General features: G+C 40.4%; 1 protein-coding gene and 3 non-coding genes across 6 annotated transcripts; 1 reads left to right on the top strand and 3 right to left on the bottom strand.

Moving 5' to 3' along the window:
• The first annotated feature begins 413 nt into the window (after positions 1 to 413).
• Positions 414 to 517, top strand: LOC142875295 (U6 spliceosomal RNA). Its single transcript, XR_012922690.1, has one exon. It is a non-coding gene; the product is annotated as a U6 spliceosomal RNA (small nuclear RNA).
• Positions 518 to 4,207: 3,690 nt separating this feature from the next.
• RPL21 (ribosomal protein L21) lies at positions 4,208 to 9,399 on the bottom strand. Of its 3 annotated transcripts, none has more exons than XM_076009537.1 (6): positions 9,320 to 9,399; positions 6,811 to 6,889; positions 6,459 to 6,520; positions 6,084 to 6,196; positions 5,101 to 5,251; positions 4,208 to 4,570 (listed from the first exon to the last, which is right to left on the bottom strand). In XM_076009537.1, the coding sequence occupies exons 2-6, from the start codon at positions 6,875 to 6,877 to the stop codon at positions 4,481 to 4,483; spliced, it is 483 nt and encodes a 160-aa protein (XP_075865652.1). In that variant the 5' UTR covers positions 6,878 to 6,889; positions 9,320 to 9,399; the 3' UTR covers positions 4,208 to 4,480. The 3 variants fall into 3 exon arrangements, with proteins under 3 accessions (XP_075865652.1, XP_075865653.1, XP_075865651.1); XM_076009538.1 differs by having other exon boundaries at positions 9,327 to 9,345; XM_076009536.1 differs by having other exon boundaries at positions 9,266 to 9,342.
• Positions 5,918 to 6,043, bottom strand: LOC142875336 (small nucleolar RNA SNORA27). The gene has a single exon (XR_012922723.1). It is a non-coding gene; the product is annotated as a small nucleolar RNA SNORA27 (small nucleolar RNA).
• On the bottom strand, positions 6,297 to 6,367 carry LOC142875315 (small nucleolar RNA SNORD102). The gene has a single exon (XR_012922704.1). It is a non-coding gene; the product is annotated as a small nucleolar RNA SNORD102 (small nucleolar RNA).
• Positions 9,400 to 10,983: the final 1,584 nt, after the last annotated feature.

The following is a 10,983-nucleotide window of genomic DNA, read 5'->3' on the forward strand; positions in this document are numbered from 1 at the left end:
AGTTTTGTAGCCAGGGTAATTGCCAGGATATAAATGGTATTCAAAGCTGGGAGGCTACATAGCATCTGGAGTATAAAGGCACTTCAGTATTTGGAGGTCAGAAAGACAGTGAGATCCAGCAGACTGCAGAGGAGCTGAAGGAAACCAGAAAGTGTTCCAGAAGCTAACTGAAGTCAAACCCAATGATAAAGAAATGTAACATTCTCTCCCACCAAGTTAGCAAAGACTAAATTATAATAATAGTCAATGCTGATGAGAATCTTATGAGACAAGCATTTTCATTCACTGGAGATTAGAGTGCAAACTGGCACTTTTCAGGAAATCAATTCATCAAAATGAATCAAGAATTTGGAAAACACATTTTTTAACCCTGTGTTGTGCTTGTGAGAAAACCTATCTTTAAAGATTAATCTGTGCTCCCTTTAGCAGCACATATACTAAAATTGGAATGATACAGAGATTAACATGGCCCCTACACAAAGATGCCATATAAATTCATGAAAAAATCCATTAAAAAAGATTAATCTAAAATACCAAAAAATTTTATGCACATAGTATTCTCATTTTTTAGAAAATTGCTATGCTAGATATCAAATGTTTTCATTTCCTGAATATTTGCCTTAAGGATTACAGTTCCCCCAAGCCAGTTCTATTTGTCACTCTTCCTTTTCTCAGTGTCCAACTTCACCAGCCCTCCTGAATTGAGGCATCTTATACCACCATTTTCTCTCTGACAAGTAAAATTATATTTTATTTCACCTGGTCATGGTAAAACATGGAATCATAGACCCTAAGTGCAGAGGACCTCTACAAATCATGTGTTCCAATCCCCTTTACTCATGTAGGTGATCATTTTACAAAAGGTGAGGGTAACACAACTTGTTGGAGAATGAACAAAGGAAATGTTTGAGGTCAACTGATCTTTCCACATCACATGGGAGATTTAACAATCCCAATTACTCATGAGCAAAATGGTCACTAGCCCTTAAAATTAAACACTACAGTTTTATAGAGTCCAAGGGAAAATAAGATTGAACATTTAGAAAAGTCTATTCATCTTTTTAAAAAAGAGCAATGTTTTTCTCATTAATCCTTTCATTAATTGAAAAAGCATTTATTGAATGCTTACCATGTACCAGGCACCACGAGTGCAAAGTTTAATAAGACATAGTTCCTAACCTCAGGTGTAGTGGGGAAGACAGAAGTTTAAGAAAATATAAACACTGTCAAGAAGCAAATACAGTTGGAGAAAAAAAAAAAACAGAAGCAAATACAGTTGGAGAAAAAAAAAAAAAGCAGCAAATACAGGCCAGGTGCGGTGGCTCATGCCTGTAATCCTAGCACTCTAGGAGGCTGAGGCGGGAGGATCACTCAAGGTCAGGAGTTCGAAACCAGCCTGAGCAAAAGCAAGACCCCATCTCTCCCAGGCAACAGAGTGAGACTCTGTCTCAAAAAAAAAAAAAAAAGGAAATACATCTGTCATGGAAACAAAGATGTAGATTTTATTCAATCAACTCAAACCAGAAGTAATTTCTCTGCTCTCTGATTCCAAGCACTTTCTTCATTCCTCTTAAAATACTTGCAACAGGGAAGGTATTGCCTATGAGATAACAGTTAAGGTAAGTGTTGAAAGACAAATAAGGATTTCACCAATTGAACAAAGGAAAGTGTAGGTATTTAAGGCAAAGGGACTAGAAAAAACATAATTTTTTCTAATAGCTAAAGCATAAAGTAGGAAAACATTAACAGAAAGTGAAAAAGGAAGTTTAGCAGGAACCAGATTACAAAAGTTCACGTGATGGTAACACAGGTGTTTGTACACGTCCAAACTCATCAGATTGTACACATTAAACATCAATCATACCTCAACTAAGCTGTTAAGAAAATAGCATGGTTTTACAGATGTTGCCCGGCACCACCACCCACCCATCACCACATGCAGTAACATTGGAGTCATTTGGTCTCCATAATGGAGAGTCAAACAGCACCATCATTAAAAGAACTCTTTGGCATGAGAGCATCAAGGGTTCAAGTCCCAGCTCTGCCACTTTCTGGCAGAGTGAGCACAGACTAGTTATTTTTCCTTCTTGAGTCTTTTATCTCACTCATAAAACATGGTAATCCCCATGTCTCAATGCTGTCATGATAAAATAGACCAATCAGTCAAAACATATTAAGACCATAATTACCAATCCATTAACAGGGCTCACCTTTTTAAAGTATGACCTCTCAATTCTATAAATAGTAGTTAGGGAAAGAATACAGCATCTCCTCTGCACCAGCCTCCCAATAAAGAGTGGGTCATATATACCCTTAAAAACTAAGGAGTTTTAAGCTAGCTGGAGAGCAATGACTTAATTTTGAACTTCCAAAGTACTCCTGACTGGCAGTTGTAGAGAAAACTTGCAAAGTTCTCAATTAGTAGATTATGAAATAAAAGCTTGTAGTTACTGAATACTCACTGTATGACACCAATGCTTTACAAGTGGTCCCATCGAATCCTCATAATCTCCCTTTAATGGGGCACTTTTATTACCTTCTTTTAGGGTAAGAAAACTGATACACATGGGCTAAGCAATTAGCAATATAGTAACAGAATGAATGAGTAAATGTGGAACCTGGAAGCTGCTATAATAAAAGGAGAAATTAAAGAGAGATTAAAGGAACAGAGAGGTACAAGGGATGGATGTGAAAAACATTCAGGATAAAAAAGGCAATTTAAAAATATGTGAAGGAATATGTCAACAGTTTAAGATGACTTCAACTGGGCATACTTTTGTTTGTGCCACAAACTTCAAAAAGGAAAATACAGAACAAGAATAGTAGCTGATGCAATAGCATTGCTTTTGGAGGTAGTGAGAAATGGAAGATAAACTTCCCACTGACCAATATGATCATGTGTTTAAATGCAACCCTCTGCTACTACAATGTGAATCCTCAGGGGCAGTTAGTAACTACCACTGATTCTGTCAAGTGTTCAATGAGATTCAAATTCAGGTTTGCTGGACTCCTAAGCAGTACCTGTTACCTCACTTCATTAAGAAAAGCTCAAGGCTACCAATGAGGCTCTTTTCCCCTTTCAGGGGTGGGGAACCTGTAGCCTCAGAGAAACATGAAGCCTTGGATCCTTGAGTGTGGCCTTTTGACTGAATCCTAATTTTACAGAACAAATTCCTTTATTAGAAGGATTTGTTCTGAGAAGTTTGGATTGGGTTGAGGGGCTACAGGTTACCCACTAATGCGTGTTAGAGGAAGACCAGTGAGGACAATGGCTCAACGAACAAGGTTAGAGTTATAGTTAATGGTTTTCAAAAAAGGACAAAAAGCACACGTAAGTAAATCAAAGTTCCTATTTCAAGTAAATGGAATGCTAGGGTTTGATCACGTCCCCTCCAAAACTCATGTTTAAACTTAATTCTCATAGTGGGTGTGTTAAGAGCTAGAACTTCTGGGTAAGTGAAGGCCACACCTTCATGAATGGACTAGTGCCTTATAATACAGCTGGAGCGAACTAGCAGAGGCCCCTCCCACCTGAGGGAAAAGGAATCAATGCTCACGTTGGATACCATATAGTAACTAGGAACCACTTTTGAAGCACAAACCAGGCCCTCATCAGATGCCAAACCTGCCAGCCCCTTGCCTTCAGAAAAATGAGAAATAAATTCCTATTGTTTACCCAAGTCTGTGGCAATTTGTCACAGCAGGATAAATGGCCTATGACAAATGCCATCACACTACTGTTTTCTGAGCCCCATTTCATGAATGCCCAAAGCAATTTTAAACTGGTATGTAATTCAGAGAATAGGGTGCTCTAAACAATCCACTCTTAATTAGTAGGCTTCAAAGGCGAACTCTAGATCCTTAAACTAGCTATTCAAATTATGATACAATTATGGGAACCAACTTTCCTCAAGCTTACCTGAAATGCAATAGATAACCTTCCCACTTATTTTGTTGCACAATAAGCCACCTCAGGCCAGGTGTGGTGGCTCACGCCTGCAATCCTAGCACTCTGCGAGGCCAAGGTGGGTGGATCATTTGAGCTCAGGAGTTTGAGACCAGCCTGAGCAAGAGGGAGACCTCGTCTCTACTAAAAACAATTAGCTGGACAACTAAAAATACAAAAGATTAAAACAAAAAGCCATCTCATACCTTTCAACAAGGTACACCCTAAATTTGCATAATAAAGACATTACACAATGAATAAATTAGTACACAATTAAAATTTGCTTTAAATATTTCTTTGGGGAAGGGGCCACCACACTTCTACACAATGAAGAGAAACATTTTTAGAGTCCAGCGGCTTTTATTAGGTTTGTCTCCTATACCATGAATTCATAGGGAATAGATTCTGGCAGCTCAAGGTCCTTTCTTTGCTTCTCACAGGTGTGCTATACCTATTACGCCATGAATTCACAGGGAACAGGTCCCAACACCGCAGGCTCCTTTCTGTCGCTTCTCACAAAGTGTGAAGCACCTATTATGCCATGAATTCATAAGGAATAGGTTCCAGCAGCTCGGGTTCCTTTCCATTGGTTCTCACAAAGTGTGCTTCTCTGGGTGGAGCAGGCTATTAAAGAAAAAAGGGAATAAACTAATTATGTAAAGTATTAAAATTCAACTTTAAAAGTGTTCTCAGATCAATGAAATTACACTCAATTCTTAAACTTCATACAAGGGAAATGTCAGGGACCAGCAGTTTCAAGGCTTGGGTGTAGTGGCTCAAGCCTGTAATCCTAGCACTCTGGGAGGCCAAGGCAAGAGGACTGCTGGAGCTCTCAAGTTCGAGACTAGCCTGAGCAAGAGTGAGATCTCTGTTTCTACTAGAAAGAAAAGGAAGGAAAAAAAAAAAAAACCCAGCAGGCATTGAGCCTATAGGCCCAGCTACCAGGGAGGCTGAGGCAGGATGTTGTGGAGCCTGGGAGACAGAGGTTGCAGTGACAATGGCACCACTGCAATCTACCCAGGGCAGGGAGTGAGACTGTCTCAAGAAAAACAAACCAAGCAACTGAGCACCCCTCCTCACAACCCCCAACCCCCTACCCCTTCTTAAAAAAAAAAAAAAAGTTAAATTAAGAAATTATCAGGTCAAGTTCTCACCTGTCGCTTCAGTTGAACCCAGGTACCTTTCTCTTTGGCTTCCTTCTTTTTCTGATCATTTTCCTTCACACGCTTCAGGAAGCTATCTCGGCTCTTAGAGTGCTTAATGTGCTCGATACGTACATTAATCCTCTTGGCAAGAATCTTGCCCCTGGAGAGAGCAGAAATTCTTTTAAGTGCTTCATCAAAAATATAACAAAAATGCAAAAGACTGTTTTGGCAGTATCGCTCACTAAATAAATCATGAGCCTTTTCCCCAGATACGATAATCAACAAGGTGGCGGCCTGAGTACTTAATTTACGATCAATTATTAATCTTACTGGAAGAGGCCTTGAGAACATTCCTACTTTTAAGCTCTGTTCTGATGAGGTGATATTCCCCCCCTTTTTTGAGACAGAGTCTCGCTTTGTTGCCCAGATTAGAGTGAGTGCTGTGGCGTCAGCCTAGCTCACAGCAACCTCAAACTCCTGAGCTCAAGCAATCCTACTGCCTCAGCCTCCCGAGTACCTTGGACCATAGGCATACGCCACCATGCCCAGCTAATTTTTTCTCTATATATTAGTTGGCCAAGACGGGGTCTCGCTCTTGTTCAGGCTAGTTTTGAACTCCTGACCTCAAGCAATCCGCCCGCCTCGGTTTCCCAGTGCTAGGATTACAGGCGTGAGCCACCACACCCGGCCAGAGGGAATACCCTTTGAAACAACAGTAATTTAACCAAAACCAGATCACTAATAAAATTTAAAGATTACATTTTTTTTTTACATGAAAACTGCTTAATATCATACTGTCTAAGGCTTTGCAGTTAAGTCTATTTCCATTTGTTTCCTTTGACAGGATACAAGACAAACACCAGTTTGCCTGAGTTTTAAAAGGATATTTCCTTTGCCCCACTTGAATGACCAATAAAGACATAAGTCCGATTGGCAAAGTGAAAAGGGGGTACAAGGGAATACCAACTAGCCACGAGAACTACATTACTTACTTAACTTGTTTATTTACAACAATTCCAACAGCATGCTGTGTAACGTTGTAGACTCTTCCAGTTTTGCCATGGTAACATTTGTGGGGCATGCCTTTTTGAACAGTACCCATTCCCTGTTAAGGAGACAAATGTTATATTAGCATTTCCCCTTCATTTTAAACTCTTTTATTAAACTAAGACAGTCTAAGATTTCTTTTAAATGGCAACTCAAAGAGCTTTCAGAGCCGGTGAAATGTGTTTTTCACTTTGCTTCGAGCAATCAAAAAGATAATCATCATTAAGCTCTTGAGTGCCAGGATACACTGAACTTCTATACTAGATTAAATCCAACTTCTCTAAATTCTGTAGTGTTATTTTCCCAATGTTATAATTTACCTTGATGTCTACAATATCACCTTTCTTGTAGATTCGCATGTATGTGGCCAAAGGAACAACTCCTGCAAAATAAAAAAATTTGGTTTAGTCAGTATCAACATCCAGAGCAAAAGAAATGCAATGAGCTTTCAACACATGCAACGCTCTTGACAATTACGTACATTTTAAAATCTTGTTAATGGACAATTTCTCCTGAAAGCAAAATCAGTCTACTGAATCACACATCTCTATTCAAAGTTTAATCCTGCACTGATATTTAGTTACAAAAACTACTATATTAAATTTCTGCTTGATGTATTAATAAAACACAAATGTGTGCCATGCTTGCTCTCAAGTAGGTAGACCTACTTACCATGTTTTCTAAAAGGCCTAGAGAACATGTATCGGGTGCCTCTCCTCTTTCCCTTTGTGTTCGTCATTTTGGCGAATTACTGAAACCAGAAAGTGTGACAGTCAAATACAATTGAAAATTGCCATTTGCTCCTTTAAACAGAAAGCCAATAATTTTAAATGTTTGCATTTCAGTAGCAATGTGAGAATCAGGGAACAATCTAAAAAGCTGAATCACCAATTATTTCTTTTAAAAGGCAAAAAGCACATCATTTTAGCAAATAAGCTTATGGCCAAAACTGCCAACGTTCTTTTGGATGTAAGAATCCAAACCAGTATACTTTTCCTATTAGGACATAAAAAACACAACAGGACTTCTATCACACTGTATCTATAAAACAGTCTAATATGCCAAGGGCACTGGGATTACCAACTAGATGAAAATTTATTGGAGAACAGAGTAAAACTCAGTCTTACATTTTTATGTGGTATATAAAATACCTTTTCTTATCAGCCAAATATTCTGATAATGGGCCAGGCACAGTGGCTCGTTATCTGTAATCCTAACACTCTGGGAGGCCAAGGTGGGCAGATCACTCAAGCTCAGGAGTTCAAAACCAGCCTGAGCAAGAGAGAGACCCTGTCTCTACCAAAAAATAGAAAGAAATTAATTGGTCAACTAAAAATATATAGAAAAAAATTAGTCGGGCATGGTGGCACATGCCTGTAGTCCCGGCTACTCGGGAGGCTGAGGCAGGAGGATCGCTTGAACCCAGGAGTTTGAGGTTGCTGTGAACTAGGCTGACCACACGGCACTCTAGCCCGGGCAACAGGCTCTTTGAGACTCTGTCTCAAAAAAAAGGTGAAAAATAATTTTTAAAAATAGGAAAAAGTTTCTGATAGTGAAACTTTAACTGTCTATTTAACTGTCAAAAATCTCAACTTGTTTCATACATATTTACTAGGAGATGTATATAGGATAGAAGGAGGGAAACCCAGACTTTATAATCATCGACCTAAATGACATACTTGCTGGGAGACCCTCGTTTAAGCTCTCATCTTCATCTGTAAAATGGAGTCATTAATGCCTACAAAGAATTTAGCAATTCTTGGCACATGTAAAGTGCTCGATAGTAACTAGGAGCTAATTATCAGATAAAAATCCACCTATAGGCGCTTAGTACTGAACACTTCCCCTGCTTTCCAAAAGGTCTAAACAATTATTTTGATTACTCTCTGGTAATCTAAGGGCAAAAGTGCCATTCCTGGCCATTAGTCCTACTATTAAGGCAAAATATACCATTCAGGCCTAACTTGTTGAGCTTTCTAACATAAATTGCTCTCTTAATTAGTTTTAAAGAATGACTACCAAAGTACCTTATTCATAAAATTTGTGTGGCAATAAGACAAAAGAATGTTTTAACTAGCCCACCAAAACCAAACTGGTGTTACAAGGGAAACATACTTTACTTCAAAAACACAACTAAGCAAATATTAAGTATCAGGTACCCTGTTCTAATTACCAAAGTTTCTGCATTTGTATTAAGCTCATAAACTTGTGTTAAGTTTGTAAACAAGGAGTGATGCTCTGCAGATTCGAGTCACTTTGTGTAAGTGGCAGACCAGTAATGTCCAGGCTCCTCTACTAGACCCATTTTCCTTCCTGAGTTTAAAAAAAACTCAAAAAACCATTTTCCGTCTAGACCTCATACACGTAAAATTGAATAGTTTTTCAAAACAATTCTTAATGTGGAAAAAAAAATGACACTTTAGTCTATACCAGTACCAAAAACAATGCCAACTAGGATCCACTATGGGGTGCAACCTGCAGTTTACTCAACTCCTGGTAGCTGTCTGTTAACACTCAAACTAGAAAAACAAGCAACTACACAGAAAGGGTTCGTTAAATAACTTATTTCCTGAACTTCTAAACCAGATACGCAGCTGTTCCCGAGTCCCTTTACTCAAGTAACACACGCTGCCCTAGAGTTCACAAAACAATTACCTCCTCTGGGAAGACACTGGTGATGTAACCTTAAAGTTTATTCTCCCTTTGTTCAATATAGCCATCGGGGCCAAATCTAAAACCCATTCCTACTCCCCCTAAGTCCCTACCGAACAACACCACGAGGTTACGGGTAAAAAAGCCGCAGCGAAAGGCGCTCCAAAGGCATCAGACCACGCGACAACACACGGCCTAACCGAGAGGCCCACCCACGATACCGTGGTTGAAGCCATGGGGACAGCAGACGAAAACAAACTCTTTTCCAAATTAACCCTAATCGCCTCACCCCCGGTGACTCGGCCTTGCCTTTCTGTCCCACTGCAGAGACGCGACACCGCAGTCCGGCCTGCAGGCCCCGGCCCGGCCCGACCCAGCGCACGCTGTTCGCCGTCTGGCAGGACATGGTTCCACCCACCCACACCAGCGGGCCCCAGACAGGCTAGACAGTCTCTCTACGGCCCCCATGTACAACCTCAGCAGCCACAGATTGCGAATCGAGCGTGCCAAACGCGGCAGCCACGCGCACCTCCTACCTGGAAGATGGCGGCTCCGGCCGAAAGGAAGGAGGCGGGGCCGCAGCGCGCGCCTTACAAGGGCCTGCGGGCTGCCCGCGGCGCTGCCTGAAGGAAAGAGACTGGCGCCGCCCGCTGGAAAATCTTCCCCTCTAGCGGGGAGGATTGTCCTGGAGAACAAGAAAAGTCTATGAGGATATTTTTCCTTTCTTGAGAAAGTGAGGCAATCAGCCAACACAAGCTGACGTTTGTTTCGTGTCAGACAGCCCGGAGAGGGGCCTTCAAGAGAGCCAGACAGGACGCCGGCGTCCCGAGCGTGCCGACGTCCTTCCTTGCGTCACCGCTTACGCCGGAAGCGGGCGTGTGTCTGCGTCTCCAGACGGAAAACCGATGCTTATCCTGAGGCCTCGGTGCTCTTTAAAGTGCTCGTAGCTGGTGCGTGTTTGCGGAAATGTTTGTGTGGGCACAAAAGTCACACTGTAATGGAGTGAACATACTGTCTAGTTTGTATGTCTTTAAAAATTTTTTCTTTTCCTTACGCGTCTAAACATACGTGCTGGTAGGTGCGCAAATATTAAAACTACTTTGGAAAGCAGTTTCGCGAAATCTAGTAAAACTAAAGATTTTCTGAATACGAAACCCCAGCATTCCGCTCTTAAGTGTATCTCCTGTAGAAACTCTGCTATGTGGGCAAGGATGTACATAATAGCACTGTGGGTAGAAGCACAAAATTAGAAACTTACATCGATAAGGTACTAGATACATTATTGGATGTTAGTAGGATGGAGTATCATATGCCAGTAAAAGAAGCCTGAACTAAGAAAGACGATGGGACAAAAAGGGAAAGATGTAGAAAAAATAGTATGACAGTTCATGTACGTACAATGAAAGCATGTAAAACAATGCTATGTATTGCTTAGGTATCTATGTGTAGTTAAAGTAGTCAAGGGAATGAAAATCAAATTTAGAAAAGTGGTCAGTAAGGAAGGGACATTCAGACATTAGCTGGATTGACCATTAAGCTGGGTGTTGATTATATAGGTGGCCATTGTTTTATTCATTACATCTTTTAAAATAGGTACTTTCTTAATAAAATTTAGCTTTTAAGGTTGTTTTAGGTTTATTTTTATTTTATTTATTTAGAGATAGAGTCTGGCTCTGTTGCCTGTGCTAGAGTGCCGTGGCATCAGCCTAGCTCACAGCAACCTCCAACTCCTGGGCTCAAGCAATCCTTGTGCCTCAGCCTTCCGAGTAGCTGGGAACTACAGGCATGTGCCACCATGCCCAGCTAATTTTTTCAATATGTTTTTAGTTGTCCAGCTAATTTCTTTCTATTTTTAGTAGAGATGGGGGGCCTCACTCTTGGGCAAGCTGGTCTTGAACTCCTGACCTTGAGCGATCCTCCCGCCTGGGCCTCCCAGAGTGCTAGGATTACAGGTGGGAGCCACCATGCCCGGCCTAGATTTATTTTTAAAGTTGAGAAAATATTCCAGAAAATTTCTATGTATTTAGTATCCAGTTTCCTCTATTATTAACATCAACATCTTACACTAGTATGGTAAATTCATTGCAATTAATGAACCAATATTGTACAGTATCATCAACTAAAGTCCATATTTTATTTAGATTTCCTTAGCTTTTACCTAATACTATCTTTTTTCTGTTTCAGTATTCCATT

The sequence above is a fragment of the Microcebus murinus genome, chromosome 13 (assembly GCF_040939455.1).
Source record: "Microcebus murinus isolate Inina chromosome 13, M.murinus_Inina_mat1.0, whole genome shotgun sequence".
Classification (NCBI taxonomy): Eukaryota; Metazoa; Chordata; class Mammalia; order Primates; family Cheirogaleidae; genus Microcebus; species Microcebus murinus.

Coding starts and splice junctions, on each gene's coding strand:
- RPL21 (XM_076009537.1), bottom strand. CDS start 6,877: ATGACGAACACAAAGGGAAAGAGGAGAGGCACCCGATACATGTTCTCT. Junction 6,521..6,810: donor TAGGCCTTTTAGAAAACATG/GTAAGTAGGTCT, acceptor TTTATTTTGCAG/GAGTTGTTCCTTTGGCCACA. Junction 6,197..6,458: donor GTGATATTGTAGACATCAAG/GTAAATTATAAC, acceptor TCTCCTTAACAG/GGAATGGGTACTGTTCAAAA.